Below are 19,422 nucleotides of genomic sequence, written 5' to 3'. Positions count from 1 at the left end.
GAGCCTGATGTGGGGACTTGATCCCGGGACTCCAGGATCACACCCTGGGCCGAAGGCAGGCGTGCTAAACTGCTGAGCCACCCAGGGATCCTCGGGGCCTGAGTTTATTTTTATTTATTTATTTTTGGGGGGGGGGGCTGAGTTTAACTATAGTTTCCTCCCCTAAATTGCAGCCGTGTGTGTGTGTGTGTGTGTGTGTGTGTGTGTGTGTGTGTGTGAAGAGAGAACATCATTCCTTTGCTTCCCATTGTCAGTGAGGCTCAGCTGGGTTGTTTCCCCAGGAAGTGCCAATGGCCCAGTCTCCTCTGAGTCGTCTTCTCCCCACCTGGTGATGCTGGATATGGTTTTACCTGGAGGGAACACCCAGGCCACTGGGGAGAGGCCCCCAAGGATCATGTGCCACATGGGTGGGGTAAGGCCACAGGCACTGTCCCCCTCTGTTAACTTTCAGCCACCCATCCCTGTGAACACTGTGAACATGCTCATCCCCACACCCACCTGCCTGGAAGCAGAGCTGCACAGTGGGAGGATGAGCGATGTTGATTGGGTACCAGCCTCTACTCCCCTCATCTGTGCACCAGGGCACACACCTCTCCCACTTGGCCACCCATCTGGACTTGGTAGGCTTGTTGTTGCCAGTTACAAGTGGAAGATGCCATCTCACTGTTGGGCTGCATTCCTCAAATGGCCAAGGGCATTGAGCATTCCTGCTGCCCCTGTTACTGTTTGGGTGCCCCCTAGGCCCCACCCCTTCACAGGTTTGCCTCCTCTATTGAAATCGGAGTCTTTTTAAATGTGTTGGCTTGCAGGAATTCCTAGCATATCCAGATATTAGTCTTTTTATTATGTCTTCCCCCGTCTACTTCCGTGGTCTGTGGTGTATCTGTCAAGCCAAAGTCCTGTTTGCCCTTTGCTCTACCACTGCTGGTGCTCCCAGATGTGCACAGGGCGTGCTCCTGAGTCCCAGATCCCTATTCCCTGCTGCCGCGGACTCTGGCCAATCACCAAGTGACCAAGCCAGAAACATGGCACCTTCTCGCCTCCATCAAACCAGTCCTCATATCCTGCCATTGGATTCCTCCACTTCTGTTCACCCCCACTATCCGTGCCCTGGTGCAAGGTGCAGCCCCTGCATCGCCCCCACCATGCTCCCTTCCCTGTGCCTCCCTCCTGCACAGAGCACCTAGCAGGGCATACGTTGCCGTGGTGGCTCTGACCTACATGAGGCTGTTTTTCAATCTGTTGGGCTGTTCTGCTGCCTTTGGGAACCCAGGTCCAGGGCTGTCAGCCCCATTTATCTCTTCACCAGCAGTGGCTCCTCACTGGCCCCAACCCCTCTCCTCAGGGCCCTTGCACGTGCTGTTCCTGGAATACTTCCCCTGTAGTTTCTTGGCATCATGGCAGCGCTGGGGCCTCCCGGATCTTCCACCATTCCCCATCAAGCCAATATCCACTGTGTGGGGTTGGAGGTGACAGCCTGTGGCACTCCACTAACACTGGTCTTTTTCATTCTACCTCCCCTTTACATTCTACTGTTATTCTCCAGTGGCCCTCAGGCTGGGGCACGACGGGACAGCAGAGATGAAGCATAGAAATAGGAGCTTTATTCTCTAGTGTGCATACAGCAAGTTCCTTACACAATCAAGGAAATGGTTTCTCTTTCAGACATCTGACTCTTTTATCAAAAGAAAATCCGTCCTGCTTAGTCCCATTCTGGACAGAAGTTGTCCTGAGCAGTGTTAGAGATCCAAGCGAAAGGCTAATGGGGACTGGGATAGGCACATACTGTGGGAACCCGCCCTCCCCCATGCCTAGATGCCCTAGGCCTGTTGGAGCAGCTGGGAGGGGATGCGGCAGAGAGCAACACCCCAAAAGACACCCAGACCTCTCCCCACATGGCCAGAATCAGCCTGGGAAGAGCCAGGGGGACAGGTGAATAGAATATGTCTGGCCCTTCCAGGTAGGGCCTTAGTGCTCAGCATCCATGGCATCCAGATATTTGGCTTCAATGATTCGGGGCAGCAGGTTGTAGCTGGGGGGAGGGAGAACAGACCCCAAGATGAGCGTTGGGTCAGATCTGCCCCAGCTCCCCTCGCAGAGCCAGGCTGGGCACATCCTGCCCCATTGCCCCTGCCCTAACCCATTCTTTCCCCGCCAGCTGGGTCCCTCCTGCCACTGCCCATCCTCCCGTACCGGATAGGGATCATGGCAATCATGATGAGAGGGAAGATCATCTTCATGTAGGGCAGGGTGCTCATGCCAAAGGCACAGAGCAGCAGCAACTGTAGGACCTGCAGGCCTGTGAAGTAGTGGATCTTCCTCTGGGGCACTCTCCGGATGTAGTGGGTAGGCGGGTACGAGGTCTGCAGGTGGCCGGGACCAGCTGTGGGTCTGGAGCCGTACCCACCCCCGCCCCCCCACCTCTCGACCTCTCGGCAGGACACTAACCTGGTCCTTGAGCAGCAGAGCCACACGTTCAAAGAGCTGGTTGCCATCAATGGATGTGAGCGCGATGTAGAGGAAGAGGCCATAGAGCACGGGCTTGGGGATCCACTGCAGCGGAAAGGGTAGCAGCAGGAGGGAGAAGCCCACCAGGATGCTGGCACCCAGGGAGGTCAGCCGTGTCTCCTTCACATTCACAATCCTGCATGGGCCCAGAGCACCAGATCGCCTCCAGCCCTGGTCCACAGGGCCGGGTCCCATCGCAGGCCACATATTGCTCCCTGGGCTCTTTCACTCCTTCTGAGGTCACATGTGGCCCAGGGCTACCCCGCCCCCCTCCCAACCTCAGGGTCCACGGGACTTGCCTCCCATCTCAAGGGACCACTCACGTCTCATAAATGTGTCCATTCTCCACACGTTCCTCCACCAAAGCCAGTGCCCGCACGTGCAGTGGGGAGTGGGGGTAGGCAGCATGGATCCAGGGCAGCCCAAACAGAGACAGCCCACTGTTGATGATGGCGATGAGCAGGAGGTCCCAGTGGTAGGCAGTGCCCTTTACCAACCTGCAGCAGACAAGGGCACATGTGGCCAGACACCCGTGGCCCCTTGGAGGACCAGCTGCACACTCCCCTCTCACCGCCCCACCCCGGCCCTGCGAACCTGTTCTCTGGGGCGTTAGCCAGGGCAGCCACCAAGTTCTGCTCAATGAAGAAGAGCAAGGAGAGCAGGAAGCCCAGGCCCATGGCGCTGGCGATGGCCCCCAGGGACAGGGAGTGCATCTCGGCTACATCAAAGAGGCTCTTGCTGGGGTTGTAGCGGAACTGGCTCACTGCAGCAGAGTATAGGCCCCTGCTCAAGCCTGCAGTTCCCAAGGGCAATCCCACCCCACTGCACCCCCTGCTTGATCCCGACTCACTCTTAATTTCCCGGAAGCCGTAGGAGCAGATGAGGGAGAAGGTGAGCACCGAGATGGGCAAGGCACAGTCTGACAGGATCTCCCGCATGCAGGGGTGTAGGTAGGGGCTGGGGACACAGGTGGGTGTGTCAGTGTGGCCCAGGGGCTTGTGCTTCCTTCCCATCACTCCTAGACCCCCTTCACCTCTTTTTGAACTGGTAGAGGGTGTAGCTCAGCCACAGCGTGCCCAGCATGATGAGGAGGCTGAGCACAGCGGTCTCCCGGCCTGGGTGCTCAGCGTGGCGGCCCATGGAGGTCAGCTCTGATGGGCTGGCGAGGAGGCTGGTGTTGAGGGCAGTGTGGAGGGTTGTGTTGAGGCTGGTGCCGAGGCCCTGCAGGCTCACCAAGGAAGTGCTGTCTGTGTTGTCTCCAAAGTTGTCATAGTAGTACTTCTGGAAGACTGTGGATACAGGCCACCAGGCCTCAGCCATCTGGGCTCTGGGGGCTGAGGCCCAGCTTCCTCCTGGATGTGGGAGAGAAGGGGCCCTGTGGGAAGAAAGGGCTTCTGGGGGGAAGGGGAGGGAGCTGCCTCTGTCAGCCAAGAGGACCCCACTGACCTGCCTGTCCACCGCCCCCCCATCTCTGACAGTGCCTCACACCTGGCCTCATTCCTCTGATCCTGCCTGAGGCAGCCCCGTCACCCTCCAGCCCATGACACTGCTGCTCTCTGCCGGTAAGCTCCCGAGAGCACCCTGGACCATGGAAGTAGTCGTAGCTTGCGTGCTGCTGGGCTGCTCTGGCCACAGGCCCAAGTCCCTCAGCTCAGCTCCGTTTCCCTGGCAGCAGGCAGCCACCAGCTAGACACTCACTTTTGACCATGCCCTTGACAGCATCCAGCATGAATGTGATGGAAATGAACAAGGCAATTATCTCTTCTGTCGACCTGCCGTGGAAGTGTAATGCTTCATCAAATGGCGGGGGGGAGGGTTTGTCAGGGAGCCAGGAGGAGGGGGAGGCTTCCCTGAGGCTCTACACAGCCTCCCACCTCCTCCTGCCATGAAAGCCAGGGTCCCTCACTTCTCTGGGGCAGTGATATAGTGGGGGCACAGGACCTCGGCGGGTGGCATGGGGGCTGATCCAGATCCCCGGCCTTGGTCTCCCTCCCGCTCCAGGATCCCAACAGCTCGGGGAAAGCCCAGTCACCTCTTGAAGAGCTGCATGATCAGACTGAGGTTGAAGATGGCATAAAGCACGAGAAAGAAACTGTTCCACAGGCCCGTCCACGCGTAGAAGGTGTTGAAGTCCAGATTGTAGTCGTCACAGATGCCACAAATTACTGCAGGCAGCAGGACGAGGGGGCTGGTCAGGGCGTGCTGGGACCAGGGACCTCGGGAGCCACCTCCCCGCCGCCCCAAGTGCCACCGCACCTTGGATGTAGAGAGCCAGGGGCGCGGTGGTCAGCAGCACCACCAGCGGCTGCCCAGAGAAGAGGGCGTATAGGAGGCCTCCGATGCTCTGCCCCGCTATGGTCTTCTGCACATCTGCGCCAGTGGGGAGTCAGGGGGACACTGCAGCCTCGGGGCTCCCCCCACACCCCCACAGCCTCCCGCCCCTCACCGATGGCCCCGTTTGTGTTCTCATCGTTGAGGGACCCAAAAGCGATGGTGGGCAGCAGGCAGGCGAAGTAAAGGAACAGGGTGGTGGTGATGTATTTGCCCACAGCCTTGTTCTTCCCGATAATGCCTAGGACAGGACAGGACGGAAAGTGTGCTGGGGCTGCAGGGCAGGCGCGTGTGTCATCCAGGGACCTGAGCCACGGCTGAGCTCTGATGGGGACCACGGGGCCACGTACCGTCTGTGAAGTCCAGTGGGTATACGGGGAACCTGCGAGCGATATCCTCCCGGATGCCCTTCCCCACAGGGAGGAAGTCCTTGTGCTTCAGGGGCTAGGGAAGAGGACAGATGTCTGTCAGCTGGGAGGTCCGCGGCCCAGGCCCCACACCCCTGCCCAGGCCGCCTCTCCCAGTACCTGCGGGGATCTGTGCACACAGATGGAGTTCATGTTGTAGCCCTTTGGGCCCAGGGTCGGATACTGGCTCACCATGGTGAGCAGCTGCCTCTGATGGACCAGAGCCTCCTTGAATTCTTCCTCCGTGCGGGTGTTCAGGAGCTTCTGGCGGAAAGTGATGTCCAAGAACATGGTGGCGAACGTGCGCCCCACCTCTGTGGCTGTCTTGGTGCTTTTCTGGGGGCAGGAGACAGGAGAATCCCACCTGGAGCTCCTGGACAGTGGAGGGCACCCCTCCCCGGCCCCGGCCGTCACTGACAGGCCTGAGCACACGCAGGTGCCCCCATATGAGCTGGCAGCAAGTTTTGTCTCAAAGTTCAAGCATCAGTGGAGTCTGCAGTGATTTCCACCAGGTTGGCAGATCACTAGAGCCCCCAAATTTCCTTAATAAACTCATGTGCCCAGAAACTGAGGTATGGGTATGGTCCCGAGGAACACAAATATGTATAATCGTGGATAGAGATCACAGTGATGGAGAAAAATGTTTACCCAGCTCCACTTGACTAGTGGTATTTGTAGTGTCTGCTGGTTGATTTGATTTTTTCAGGGGGATTCCAGGCCTGTCAAGCCTGCTCTCTCCTGCCTGACCAAAGTCCCCTCTGTGAACCCAGGGCCCAGCCTCCCCCACAGCAACCTGTCCTCTGGGAGCAGTGTCCGCCCCTAGGTGTTGCCTGAAGCCGCAGTCACAGGGCTGGGCCCACCCACACCTGGCTTTCCTGTCAGCTCAGTCAGGCTCATTTTCCGCAGGAGCCAGGTGCTGGGCTGGTTGGCCCGTCACAAGGCACAGTGTAGCTACTCAGCCCCCCGGGCTACTGCCCCTTCCACTTCCCTGTCCACCTCACCAGCTGTCACTCCCTCTGACCCATGTGCTGCCCACTTCCCTAAATGCCCTTTCCCTCTCCCCAGCACTGCAGCACTCGGGGAGGTTCACAGCACATCTATGAAGTCCCCGGAGGGCATTCCCCTCGGTGCCCACTTTGCCTAAGAGAAAACCTGTTGAGGAAGCCCGTGCGAAGCTTTAGCCTGTATCAGAGGCCTGGGCAGGATCAAGAAGCTAGTGGAAGTTAAGCCCCTGGAGAGGGGCTCTAACCATTTTCTTTCTTTCCTTTCTTTCCTTCTTTCTTTTCTTTTTTAAAGATTGTTTTTATTCATGAGAGACACAGAGAGAGGCAGATACAGGCAGAGGGAGAAGCAGGCTCCCTGCAGGGAGCCCGAGGAGGGACTCGATCCCAGGACCCCTGGGTCACGCCCTGAGCCAAAGGCAAATGCTCAACCACTGAGCCACCCAGGTGCCCCACCCTAACCATTTTCTGTTTATGATTTTCCCTCAAATAAGGCTCCCCAGACTATATCAGTTTCAACTACCACAAAAGCCAGACGCCTGACCAGGGGGTGTGGGACCCGAGCAGAAGTGGGGATTCTTGGCCAGCAAGTCATAAAGCCAGCCAAGTGGAAGGAGGATCAGGGTCCGGGCAGGCTGATGAAAAGCCCCCACGTTTGACTAATACTAGTCTTAAGAAGTGGGACCCCTAGGGATCCCTGGGTGGCGCAGCAGTTTAGCACCTGCCTTTGACCCAGGGCGCGATCCTGGAGATCCGGGATCGAATCCCGCGTCGGGCTCCCTGCATGGAGCCTGCTTCTCCCTCTGCCTGTGTCTCTGCCTCTCTCTCTCTCTCTCTCTCTCTCTGTGACTATCATGAATAAATAAATAAAATCTTTAAAAAAAAAAAAAAAAAAAAAAAAAAAAAAGAAGTGGGACCCCTGAGTGGCTCAGCAGTTGAGCATCTGTCTTGGGTCAGGACATTTTAAAATCCCGGGATCAAGTTCCACATCGAGCTCCCTGCATGGTGCCTGCTTCTCCCTCTGCCTCTGTCTCTGCCTCTCTCTCTGTGTCTCTCACGAATAATAAATAAAATCTTTTGAAAAAATAATAATCTTAACAAGTTATCTCTTTTCAGCCGAGAGGGAAATACAACTTTCTGGGCAATGACTAGGGAAATGAGGGCTTGATGAGGACGCAAGTTGGCTTTGGGGAGACCCAACAGGGTAGAGAGGAAGGACAGTGTGAGCATGAGGCCTGCAGGGGCCTAGTAGTCTATGGGGGCCTCTGGGACATGAGAGAGATGCCCCCAGGAAGAGGGAGGGCCAAGTTCCCTGGAACCTTCCTTCTCTGGAAACAGAGACCCCTGCAGGCCCCTACTCACCATCTTCGGTGGAGCCAGCACCAGGATGACAAACCGCACCTCACATGAGTTTTCCCCCCAGTTCTGTGGGCGAACCAGGCGGCTGATGCACACGTGCCGCTTCAGCAGGGCCTTGGAGGTACAGCTGCCGGGGGCAGGAGGGCACACAGTTGCCACCCTGGGAGCTGGGCTCCCCCACACCCCAGGACCCCAAACTGACCCTCCCGCCCCGTGACCTCTTAGGGAGCGAAGAAGACCAAACAGAATAGAGTGCTCATGCTCTCCACCCCCAAACTGGGTGGGCCAGGCTGACCACTCACATGATGCAGATCCACGACTGCTGGTATTGCACCCCTGTGACCGTGGCAGTGACTCCTTGGATGGTATCTGATAGCAAGTGGGCTGAGGACAGAGGGAGGGGGGTCAGAGGATCTGCTGGCCCACCTCCCTGTCCTCCCGTGCCCCACCGTGGAGCCAGGTCAGACCTTTCCCCTCCGTGGGGGCCCCGGCATCGGTGAAAAGCATGGCCATAAACAGGTCCACGTTGCAGTCAGGCTCGGTGTTGTTGGGGTCGTGGGCCAAGCGGCAGAGCATGGCCCGCAGCACGTCATCCAGCGAGGTGGCCGTCTCATTCAGGATGATGCTGGCCCGAGCCAGGAAGCCATCCAGGTCCCGGTGTGCACGTATCTCCAACTCAAAGTTCTTTAACTTCAGGTACTGCGGGGACCCCCGCGCACAGAATCACGCAGGCCCATGAGTGAGATCTGTGGCCGTGACCTGGGCCCCTCCTCCACGGGGGGATCCCCGGCTGCCTCTGCCCACTGGCACCAACACCCCCTCCAAGAGGGAGGGCCCAGCCTGGCTGGCCCAAGGCCAGGTCAAGGGCTGGCGTGGAACACCTGTTCGGTGTGAGTGGGGGCAGCGGGAGCTATCCCAGGGAAGCAGCCACCCCCTGCCCCCAATTAGTGGCCCAGGACCAAGCGTCTCCTGTCCTTGAAGGGCCGCTCACCTTGCGGGAGGTGTGTAGGAGCCCACAGCCGCCAGGCGAGTCACTCTCAGCTAGAGGAAAGCAGGAGGGCTCAGGGTGCCACCCCAACTGTCCAGGCCTCTCTAGGTGGAGCGGGGCCCAGTCCTCAGTCCCCTGCCCTCCCCCAGGCAGGTCCCTGCTACAACCCCCATACCAGCCTGGCTGGGCTGCACCTCGAGGTTGACGTTGACAAAAAAACGGACGCTCTCGCCAGACACAATGGAGGAGTTGACCGTGTCGAAGGCCTCATCCCCCAGGCTCTCCTCACGGGTTTCAGAGGCATCATCCATGTCACACTTGAGGTAGCCTAGAGACCCAGCCACCACCGAGAGAGACCCCCCGGAAGAGGACCCGGCTGTCAGTGCTACACACCAGAGGGTGGGAGTCCCAGTCCACGGAGCAGGGGCCCCTGGGCTGTCCCAGGGAGTGGTGACGGAGGCCTCTCGTCGGCCAGGAAGGAAGCCTCAAGCCGGGGGAGGCAGACACCTAGTCCCGGCCCGGCCCCCGTCGGAGAACAGCGGCCGCCAGCCGGCAGCCCTCACCCGACGGCTTTCTCCAACAACCGTGAGCTGCAGGAGCCGGGGCCCTGCACGCTGACCCACGGGGACCCTCCAGCTACAGAAACATACGGTGGCGCCGCAACTCTGGGCCAGGTAGGTGGTGCAGTGGTACAGTTAACCTGGCCCTGCCCCCCCAGAACCCCCAGTTATGGGACCCAGGCACGCCCGGCTCCCTGGGTGGAACCCAAGGGGAGCCAGAACCATTGTGGTATCCAGCCCACTCCCCACCTTATGGGCACAGGGTTTTCGAATGCCTTCTTTCAGTGAGGGCATGTGGGGCAAGGCATGGAGGCTGAAAGACTCGGTCCAGACATCTGACAAGGCCCCGGAAGCAGGGGAGCCAGAGGTACAGTCGGGGACTGATAAGGGGAGCCCCAGGGGAGACCCAAGGGTGGGCATGAGGAGTGTCACAGCATGATTCCTTCCAGAGCAGAGCCTTTCGAGGGGTGGCGGGTTAGTTCCTACCACGGCTCGCAGCCCAGGACCCCTCCTCCTATAGAGGAAGCCTTCCTGGTGACATGCAAATGTTCCGCTCTTGCTTGGGCTCCTCTCGGCCTCTGAGATGACAGTTTGGGCTGGCCGTGCTACCCCTGTCCTGACCCCTGGTCCATCAAGCCTAGGCCCACTCGCCATGGCTGATCTGTCACTCCTCAGGCCAGCTGGCCAACACCCAGGCATGCCAGCGCCTGTCCTTTGAGCAGAGGGCTTCCCTCCCCAGAGGGCCTTCTTTGAGGTGCCATGGAAGCTTCCTCTTCTGGCAAGTCCTCCTAGGGCCCTGCTGGCACTCCCTCCTGACTCCTGTGGGTCCTCTATGGTTTACCACTTGTGAGTGCTCCCATGAAGGGGGTTCTGAGAGCCCAGACCCCACCAGTGCCTGACAAACACCTGTGCAGGGACGGGGAAGGGTCAGCAGCACGCCTACACCTGCCAGGCAGTGACTCACCCTGACTCACTTCCACTCTGGCCCGCCGGCTTCCTCTGCACATCCCAGGCCCTGTCCCCTCAGTGTCCTGTGCTCATCCTGAGCCCTTTGGGCAGGAGGTGCTAGGTCTGCACTGAGCTCAGAGTCAAAAGATGTCCTTCCCATTTTTGTCATGGAGCTCATGTCCATGAAAATCCCCTTCCTCCCCAGTCCCAGGCCTGCTTTGCTTACACTACCTGGCTCCCCAGCCTCCTTCTGTCCCCCCACCAGCACCCTGTTACTCCTGGGTACTTCCCTTCACACTGCCCTCTTCTCCCCCTATTCTGGGCTCTACCTAGGGCCTGCCTAGCTGACACTACTGGGTCCCTGCAATGCTCCTAGGAGGCCATATCCCCACCTCCATCCTATAAGCCCAACACATAACCTAACCTGCCTGCCAGCAGCCTGGCACACACAGTCCCCCGGCCCTGGGGAGGATGAGAGCATATCACCACTGTGTCCAAGCACCATCCCACTAAACACCCCAGCGATGATCAGGCCAGCCTCCAGGTCTGGGCACAGGAAAACCCAGAGACACGGAGAAAAGGGAAGAGCTGGTCTCGAGCAAGCAGGAAAGCTGAAGTGCAGAACTGTTAGGTTGCATTTCTTTAGAGGGGCGATGGCAGCCTCAGAGGGCTGGGCGGGGACTGAGGGGTATGGGCATATAGGACACGACCTAAGGCGGGCCAGGTAACCAGAGCATTCTAACAGCGAACCAAGGGAGGTCACCAGATGGTCCACACACCCACCCGGGACCACCGGAGAGACCTGTCCATGACCGCTAAGGTGGTGTCAGCTGCTCCCCTGACCCTACCACGACCTCCTGGAGGGCAGGATCTAAAGGCATCCCAGCACCAGCAGAAGACCACAGCTGGGTAGTCAATGCCCTGTGTACCAGGTGGAGGGACTAGGTCTAGAGACTCCTGACCAAGGAGCTCTCTATATACCCTCACAGAGGTACTCACCTACATCCTCAAGGTATCCATTCTGCGACATGATGGAAGGCGAGTACTCTGTAAGGGAAGCCCAACAATCGTTACCAGCTACACGAACCAGCCCTGGACGGCGTCCTGTGCCAGCTGCTCCCCACCCTACACCAACCCTGCGGACTCCTCCTTACTCTTCCCAGGTACCCAGCACAGGCCAACCGAGGCCAAAGGGAGCAGGGGCTAGACCTAGGCAGGGGCCCCTGTGGAGCCAGAGGAAGCCAAGGCTGCTGTCCCTCAGCCTGTGTGCTCCGGCGGGAGTGAGCCAGGCCCGGGGAAACCTCAGCATGTTTCCTCCACGAGCTATCATTCACAGTACCCTGGCACGGTTGGTGGGCTGTGTTCCTGGGCACGGGCAGCCCGGGCTGGAGGGAGGGGGCCTGTCCCTCCACTGTCCTTGGGGTGGCCGGTCTCTCTGGCCTCCCTCTCTCGCTGTTTCGCGGCCAGGCCCAGGCCCTGGGCGGGGGGCCTCCTGCCGGCACATCGCGCCTTTCACTCCCACATCGGTCCCTGGGGCCATCAACACCCATCACACGTGCAGTCGCCCCCAACTGCGCGCGCCCGGGGCCACAGGGGGCCCACTTGGCAACGGCCTCCTCCCCTGGGTGCTACCCGCGTCCCAGGCCTCCTGGGAGGCGGAGCCGTTGGTCCCCCGGGGAGGAGGGGGCGGGGAGCGCCGGGCGCGCTCACCGCGCGGGGCCCCGGATGGTCCCGACTGTTTGTGCGGCTCTGTGCGAGGAAGGAAGCGACGGGAGGGGCCGCGTGCGCGAGAGGAAAGCGCCTCCAGACGCGGAGACCCTGGGGGTCGGAGGGGCAGGATGCGAACCGACGCGCGGACCGGAGCCCGAGCTGCATCCAGGAGGGAGGGGCGGGGGCGGTGAAGCTAGACCCGAGGCCGCAGGGATGGGCCGAGGACGCGGGGCCGAGGGTCCGGAAGGGCGGGGCCGGTGCACACCTCACTCCCATCCTGGGCCCCCACGTGCAGGTAAATAAACGGCAGTACAAGCCCCCGGCTGGCCCTCGGGGCCAGAGCCGCGAGGTCAAGAGGTAAAGACCGCTGCGGCCTCGCAGGGGGCAGCCGGGGGCCCCGGGATCCCGAAGAGCGGGCAGGCCTCCCCGGGCGGGGGGCGCGGCGGTGCCGGCGAACGAGGCGCGAGGCGGCAGCGCACCCGCGGGGCCCGCACAGCCCCGTCCCGCCCACCTGCACGCCCCACCCCTCCCCTGGCTACCTCGTCGGTTCCCAGACGGAGTTTCAAGTCGGCGACGGAGCATTAAGCCAAGCACGCAGCGTCCACGAGGCCCCGAGCCCCGCCACCCCCAGCGCACCCCCGGGCTCCCGCTGTCTCTCCGCCGCAAGCACACCCGGTCCCAGGCCTGGGAAGCTCCCACGAGCGCCTCGCCCACCGCGGCCCGGGCCCTGCAGGCCGCCGGCGGCCGCTTTCCCCCGGTGCTCCGACGGCCCCGCGTCCCCGCCTGGCACCCGTCGGTCGCGGAGGACCACGGCCCTCCCGTCGCGTCCCCGCCGCGCCTCCCGGCTCGGGCACCCACCGCACGGCTGGAGGTGGAACATGCGCTGGGTGGCCGCGGCCATGGCCCCGGCGATCGGCCGGACGGATGCACACGCGCGCGTACGCCCGGGCTGCGGGCTCCTCACTCCCGAGCCCCGGGACCCCGAGCGGGGCGTCTCGGGCGGGCGGGCGGCGGGGGCCGGCGACACACCTCCGCGCCGCGCCTGGGTCCTAGTGCCGCCCGACGCCCCGCCCCGGTGCCGCCCTGGGCGGGTCCCGCCCGCGCCCTCGCCCGCGCCCGCGCTCCGGCCCGTACCCGGCTGGCTGCTCCCGGGAGCCCGGGGCGACGCGGCCAGAACGCGGAGATCGGGCTCCTAGGAGCCCGCGTGCCCGCCCAGGCGTCGCCGGATTAGGGGCTGGGCGGGGCCGGGAAGTTTCTGGGAGGAAGCTCGACGGGCCCAGGGCCCCCACGAAGTCGCGCCTCCGCCGCGGGTCGCGGGAGGACTCCCCCGGCGCCGGCTTTAAGCGCGTGGCCCGCCCCCCGCCCCCCGCCCCCCGCCTCGGCAGGGCCTAGCCCGCCAGCTGCCCCGCCCCTCCCATTCATCCCGGCCGCCCGCTGGTAAGCCCTCCTCCTCCTCCGGGAAGCACGCCCGGACTAACTAGACGGGCCGGCGCGCATTCCCGGGGCGACGCCCTCGCGCGCAGAGCCTGAGGCGCTCCCCGCTGGGCGGCGTCGGGGCTGCTCCTGCGCGCCTCGCGGCTTCTCTTCTGGCCTCCGCGCGCCCGCGGCTGCTTTCCTTCCCGAGGTGGGCCTGCCGCCGGCTTTCCCTTCCCGAACAGGGGGAGCCCGACCCGGGGACGCGCGTTCGCCGGCGCGTGGCTTCTGTGGATCGAGTGTGTGTGTGTGTGGACGCGCGCGTTGGTGTCGGGAGGCGGTGTACGCGCGGGCCGGCCGGCGTGCCCGGCGACCGATCGGGCAGATCCAGCCCACGCCGCGAACCCCGGGCCTGGCCCTCGGGGTCTTCTCGGCCCTTGAGCCCCGGTTTGACTCAGGAGCTCCCCCCACCAGTGTCAGCCCCTCGCCCTCCGCACTCTGGCTGCCAGCGACCCCCCCAACCTCCTGCTGGGAAGGAGTCCTCAGCCACGTTCCCCAGGCTGGAAGGGGGCAGAGCGGTCTGGTTCAGCAGAAGGCGGGCTTGCGCTTCTGGCGCGTCGGGGGAGCCCCGTGCGCACCCGGTGGGCCGCGGTACCCATTCCAACCCCTCCCGCGAGCCAGTGCACTGGGACGGAATGCAGATGGCCGGGAGTACCCGGCGACATGCCCCAGAAGATCGCCACCACGTGCAGAGGACTCACTGGGGGCGGGCCGCAGGTTCCCTTGGGGCTGAGCACAGGGCCCGGGAGAGACACAGGATCTTCCTGGGGAACCCCTGTACTCCACCTTTGGGACCTTCTTTCCACGCCCTGTAGCTAGACCCTCACCATTGCACAGACTTCCAGAGTCGTCCGGGGTGGGGGGGTGGAGACAGAATGACAGCCAAGGAAGAAGCAAGTTTGGATGGGGTGGGTGGGTACCAGGGCTGGACCCCTGAAAAGCCACCTGTTTTGCCCCCAGCCTCTCCCTTCTGGGAATGCCTAGGCTTCTGCCTCTGTCTGCCTGAGTAAGCAGCAGCTCTCAAATACCCAGACCTTCCAACTCTCTTCCAGGGAGCCACTCTGGATTGGGGGGGGGGCAGCCTCACCCCTCATTTGGGACCTCACCATTAGCTCACTGAGGAAACAGGAGTCCCCAGCTACCAGTTCACCCAGTGGTGGATGGACCTGACTCTGAACTGCCACTGAGCCTTCTCTGCTTCCTGCCCTCTGTGCCTGCAGGTCCCGTCCCCCTAGTTGCTCTGGAGAGAGCCCCAGAACCCCTGTAGATCCCCCAGCCTCTCAACATGAGAAGCTGTTGCCTTTGGATCTCCCACCCACTACTTTGGTGGATCAGAGGCTGGGCTGCCTTGGCTGTCAGCACCTGTGCCCCCTTGGGTCCTTACAGGGGCAGGGAGTTAGGGATCCAAATATAGGCACACACACTTCCTCTCATCCCTTCCCTTGGGGTCTTAGACTTTCCTGAGTGCTGGGTTCCACAGGGCACTTAATGGCTTTGCAAAGGAGTTTCCACTATAGATTGGGCCTATAGATTGTGGAATCTGGAGTGAGAAGTAACTATCGCATCTCATTCAAAAATACAAAACAAGACAGGGGCACGAGGCTGGCTCAGGCCATGCAGCATGCAACTCAATCTCAGGGATGTGAGTTCGAGCCCCACGTTGGGTGTAGAGATTACTTAAAAATAAAATCTTTAAGAAAAATAAAAGCATAAAACCAAAACCACTCCCTTGGACACCCTTCCCCTTCCAGGTACCATCCGATTCCTCAGCTGTGCTTCACAGAGCACATTTCTCCAGAGTTATCTCTGCTCTTCTGTCTTCGTGCTGTCTCCTTACTTCTCTTCCACCCCCTCATAGGGCTCTGGTCCTCACTCCTGCACTGGAGCTGCCTCAGCTCTCCCTCCTCCCCCAGCAGGACCCAATGCCATCCATCCCTCCTCCTCTCCCTCCTCCTGGACGGAGCTCTAGCACGGGAGAGCTTCCCCTGGCTCCGTGGCTCTCGACCGGACTGGCCACAGCCAACCTTCAGATTTCATGAGTCCTGTCACTGAGCTCCTGCCTTCAAGGCACCACAAGTACTTCCTCTGTCCCTCCAGCCTGGATGGCTACTAGGCAATTCTGAGGGAACCCAGGCCAAACAGAGCTTCCAAGTCCACCATCCACCTGGCTGCTCTGGACCTGGGCATCCACGTCTGATCCATGAGCAAATTTTGTGGGGTTTACCTTCAGAACAGAGCACAGTCCTGCCCACTGTCACCTCCAGCCCCGTCCACCATCTGGCCTTTTGACTTGCCCCCACCCCTACCCATCCTCCACCAACAATGGCTTCTCATGGTGGTTAGGAAAATAAAAACTGAATAAATACAGCGAAGCAGTCTCCCTGCTGTAGGCCTAGGGGTGTGGCATAGGGGGTGCGGTACAACGTGGCCCCGGGCCCATTTCCCACCTCATCCTGTACCTCCTGCTCCCTGGGGAGCACCGCTTCTGCCACACTGGCTGCCAGCTCTTCCTTCAGCACAACCAGCTCTAGGCCTGCCTCAGGGCCCTGATCCTCTGGGTGCCTGGAGGGTGTGTCTGGAGCCCTTACCACCGCTCCTTTCGTGCTTCGGCTCTTGGGGGCCTTCCCTGCTCGTATCACCTAGAGTGGTTCCCGTTTCCTTTCCTCACACACCCCCATGGCCCCTAACTCCAGCACATCCTTCTCCATCGCTTCCCACTTTCCTGCCAGGGCCCCATCTCCCCGGCTAGACGGGAAGCTCCCTGAGAGCAAGGCTGTGTTGCCTTCCCCCAGCATAGCACGCAGTGGAGGAGGTGCTCGGTAAACCTGTGCCATGTCTCCACCTATAGCTCCCCAGTTCTCAAGCCAGCGCAGCCTTCCATCCTCCACCCTGCTCTAGTTTTCCAGCTGCATGTAATAGGGGGCCAGCCGGATAGCCCTGATTCCTGATGGCTCCCTTCCTCTCACCCCAGACCCCTCAGGGCACCAAAACCTTTTATTTCTACTTCTGGTCCCCCCATCCCCCCGCTTTCCCCTTCCTTGGACCTTTGGCAAGTGTGGCTCCCCACACCTTGCAGACATCAGGCTTCCCTTGAGTCATTTGGGGTTTTACAAGCCTCTTGGGGTTCCTGCTGCCCTGACCAGCCTTCCTAGCCCCTCACAATCCTGGGAAGAGGGATGTTGTTCCCACATTATCCCTTGCTGATGCTGGTGGCCTGGGGGAAGGAACCTAGTCTCCACCCAGCTCCTCTCCTGTGGGCATCTCCAAGCCCCATGGGCAGTGGGTGGAGGGAGACCTTTTAGTGCTCAGCTAATACAGCATTAAACCCTCTCCCTGTTGCTCTCTATCCATACTGAAAGATCTAAGCTCCTATGAGGGCAGGCAGGAGGGCAAGAAGCCCTGTGGAGGCCAACAAGGACCTCTTCCCCTTAGCAGGACAGCTCTTTGAGCCACCCCTGACCCCATTAACTTACAGTCACAATCTAGAGGTTGAAATGGAGTCTTTTTAGCTAGAAAATTCCATGAAGTCTTGGTTATCAAATCATCTTTCCTCTTCCTGTTGTCCTTATTTTGCTATTGTACATTCATCCAGGCATGAAACTTTTTTTTTTAAGATTTTATTTATTTATTCGAGAGAGAGAGAGAGAGAGAGAGAGCGGCAGAGACATAGGCAGAGAGACAAGCAGGCTCCATGCCGGGAGCCTGATGCGGGACTCGATCCTGGGACTCCAGGATCACGCCCTGGGCCTAAGGCAGGCGCTCAACCGATGAGCCACCCAGGAGTTCCCAGGCATGAAACTTCTTGAGTAAATATGTATAAAAAGTTTCTTAAAGATTTGCAGCCATGTGAGAGAGAGAGAGAAAAAAAAAACAAACCTCTTTATTGATATGGTAAAAACAGTAGTAATTGTAGGCTAAAATGGACACATACATTTTATTTGATTAGCAGCTTTTTAAATTTATTTTAAAGACTTATTCATGAGAGACACAGAGAAAGAGAGGCAGAGATACAAGCAGACTCCATGCAGGGAGCCCAACGTGAGACTCGATCCCAGGACTCCAGGATCACTCCCTGAGCCGAAGGCAGACGCTCAACCATTGAGCCACCCAGGCATCCCTGAATAGCAGCTTTTAAAAACAGATTTATAGTCATTTATTAGTTTGACATAAAATGTATTGACCCTGATCCCTTTTACCAAATTATTTTGGCTGGTCACTTTAGCACTTCAGAAGCCTGGGGAAAACAGGAATAATTTGTGGATAAATTTATTTTTCTCCAAATTTTTGGATAATAAAAAAAGTTTTTGGAAGTGTTTCACAACATTGGGTTTTTTTCCACTTTGGTTTTTTTCCACTTCTACCTGGAGGTCACCCCCTCATTCCCGTCTAGTTAATCATTTTGACTTGTCAATTGTTCCTTCGGAATCACTCTCCAGTTAGTCCTCTTCTCATCCCCGGCAGTGTGGAGCAATGGGTCCACCCCCACATTACAGTCTATATGATCTTTCTTTCCTCTTCTTTTTCTTTTTCTTTTTTTTTCCCTTTCTTTCTTCTTCCTTCTTTTCTTCTTTCTCTTTCTTTCCTTTTCCTTTTTTCTTTTCTTTCAAGATATTAGTTATTCATGAGAGACAGAGAGAGAGAGAGCGGCAGAGACAGAGAGAGAGAGCGGCAGAGACACAGGCAGAGGGAGAAGCAGGCTCCCTGCGGGGAGCCTGATGCAGGACTCGATTCCAGGACCCTCGGATCATGACCTGAACCGAAGGCAGACACTCAACCACTGAGCCACCCAGGCGTCCCTATTATTTAGAGGAAAAAAAAAAAAAAGATTCTCAAAACATGTTCCTGTGGAACATCGGTGTCCCTGAGTATGCTAAGGCACTAGAAAACCACACAATGGTGGTCTTTTCTCAGTTTGCAGGGGGAAATGGTCCTATTGCAAAGAATGTTTTTGATGAAAATATTTTTTCCCTTTGGTTAAAAATCACTACCACCACAAGAGGACAACTTTGTGCTTGCTATCATTTGTACTAGAAAAGACTAGCAGAAAGCAAAATTTAAAAAATCAAGTATGTATTTGATTTTAACAGAGAAGCTCAGAAACAGCCTGCTATGCGGGTCTAGGGAGCAAGGCCTGTTTTGAGGGCCTGAGATTCCCCAGTGGGCCTGATATTGGGAGCCCTTGGAAGTGCACAGTGACCCATGGTCAGGCCAGTCAGAATATTCCTGACCATTGTGACTGGTTCAGGGATGGGAATGTGATCCCAGACTTTGGTGCTGCCTCTGGAGGAGGCTGGGTCTTCCCTTTAGGGTGTTGGAACTGCTGGTTGCATAAAGGAAGCTCACTGCTGGGGGGGCGGGGAGGGGGTAAGGCCACCAAGTATGGAGAGAGGCTCTGATGACATCTGAGTGCCTAGGGCCAGCTTGAAGCTGGGACCACCCTAGACTCTTCTTACAGCAACGGAACCATGCCCTTTCCATCATGGGCTGGCAGTGGGGCATATTGCCATGTTTCCTTTGGGCATGACTGTTTCCTAGACTGTGTGATAGAAATGAATACATAACTATTTCTCGTGCTTCCCAAGAGGGCTCTGTGATACTCCGCAGCTCCACCTGAGACCCTCTGCTCCAAGTCACTTCCCATCAAGTGGGGACAGGCCCCCTTCTCAGTTCCAGGCTTCCTGGCCTCTGAGTCTTCTTGGCCCTCAAAGATCATCCCGTCCAGGAGCACCCCCCCCCCACACACACACATGTACTGTTTCCCCCATCTCCCTGACGACTCTGAGGGTCATCCCGAAACCCTGGTGGTTTCCTAGCAATTCCAAGCACAGGAGCTCCTCAAGGTTCACATCTGGCCTTGCGGGACTCCAGGTGGGAGACTCTGGGGAAGGGGGCTGTTGAGGAAAGGGATGCTTCTGCCACCCCCTCTCTCCCAATTCCCTGGGCTTCTCACATGCAGTTTTGCCTTGGTTTGTACATGACTACTTGAGTGCACAGAACCTCCAAACCTCAGACTACCTTCCCCACCATCTGAGGGAGGCTGCCTGCAGAGGCTGCCTCCTCCCCTAGGGCCAGATCTCCATCCCCCTGTGGAGCCCTTCTCCTGTCCAGAGGCCCCTCGCCTCAAGAGCGGGACAGAA

The 19,422-nt window shown here is 59.1% G+C and overlaps 1 protein-coding gene and 1 long non-coding RNA gene across 9 annotated transcripts; one reads left to right on the top strand and one right to left on the bottom strand.

Moving 5' to 3' along the window:
• The first annotated feature begins 421 nt into the window (after positions 1-421).
• LOC144298042 (uncharacterized) lies at positions 422-5,813 on the top strand. The gene is made up of 2 exons (XR_013365034.1): positions 422-4,070; positions 4,510-5,813. It is a non-coding gene; the product is annotated as an uncharacterized LOC144298042 (long non-coding RNA).
• On the bottom strand, positions 1,583-13,048 carry SLC4A11 (solute carrier family 4 member 11). 8 transcript variants are annotated; one of them, XM_077872392.1, is made up of 20 exons: positions 12,947-13,048; positions 11,102-11,149; positions 8,770-8,922; positions 8,598-8,647; positions 8,074-8,305; positions 7,909-7,990; positions 7,610-7,733; positions 5,367-5,582; positions 5,190-5,283; positions 4,955-5,080; positions 4,765-4,878; positions 4,541-4,673; positions 4,207-4,280; positions 3,542-3,860; positions 3,359-3,465; positions 3,103-3,271; positions 2,832-3,005; positions 2,449-2,644; positions 2,194-2,363; positions 1,583-2,032 (listed from the first exon to the last, which is right to left on the bottom strand). In XM_077872392.1, exons 2-20 carry the CDS (start codon positions 11,130-11,132, stop codon positions 1,969-1,971), a joined length of 2,628 nt encoding a protein of 875 aa, XP_077728518.1. In that variant the 5' UTR covers positions 11,133-11,149; positions 12,947-13,048; the 3' UTR covers positions 1,583-1,968. The 8 variants fall into 8 exon arrangements, with proteins under 8 accessions (XP_077728518.1, XP_077728517.1, XP_077728519.1 ...); XM_077872391.1 differs by lacking the exon at positions 12,947-13,048 and adding an exon at positions 12,671-12,820; XM_077872393.1 differs by lacking the exon at positions 12,947-13,048 and adding an exon at positions 12,671-12,819 and having other exon boundaries at positions 3,542-3,797.
• Between the last annotated feature and the right edge of the window lie 6,374 nt (positions 13,049-19,422).

This window comes from Canis aureus, chromosome 26 (assembly GCF_053574225.1).
Source record: "Canis aureus isolate CA01 chromosome 26, VMU_Caureus_v.1.0, whole genome shotgun sequence".
Lineage (NCBI taxonomy): Eukaryota > Metazoa > Chordata > Mammalia > Carnivora > Canidae > Canis > Canis aureus.
Note: the sequence above shows the minus strand (reverse complement) of the source record. Positions and strands in the feature narration are given on the sequence as shown.

Excerpts from the sequence above, each read along its gene's own strand:
- SLC4A11 (XM_077872388.1), bottom strand. The coding sequence starts at position 11,652 with ATGGGTGTTGATGGCCCCAGGGACCGATGTGGGAGTGAAAGGCGCGAT. Across the intron at positions 8,648-8,769 it reads GGTGCAGCCCAGCCAGGCTG|CTGAGAGTGACTCGCCTGGC; the intron begins GTATGGGGGTTG and ends GCTTTCCTCTAG. Across the intron at positions 8,306-8,597 it reads TCCTACACACCTCCCGCAAG|TACCTGAAGTTAAAGAACTT; the intron begins GTGAGCGGCCCT and ends GGGTCCCCGCAG.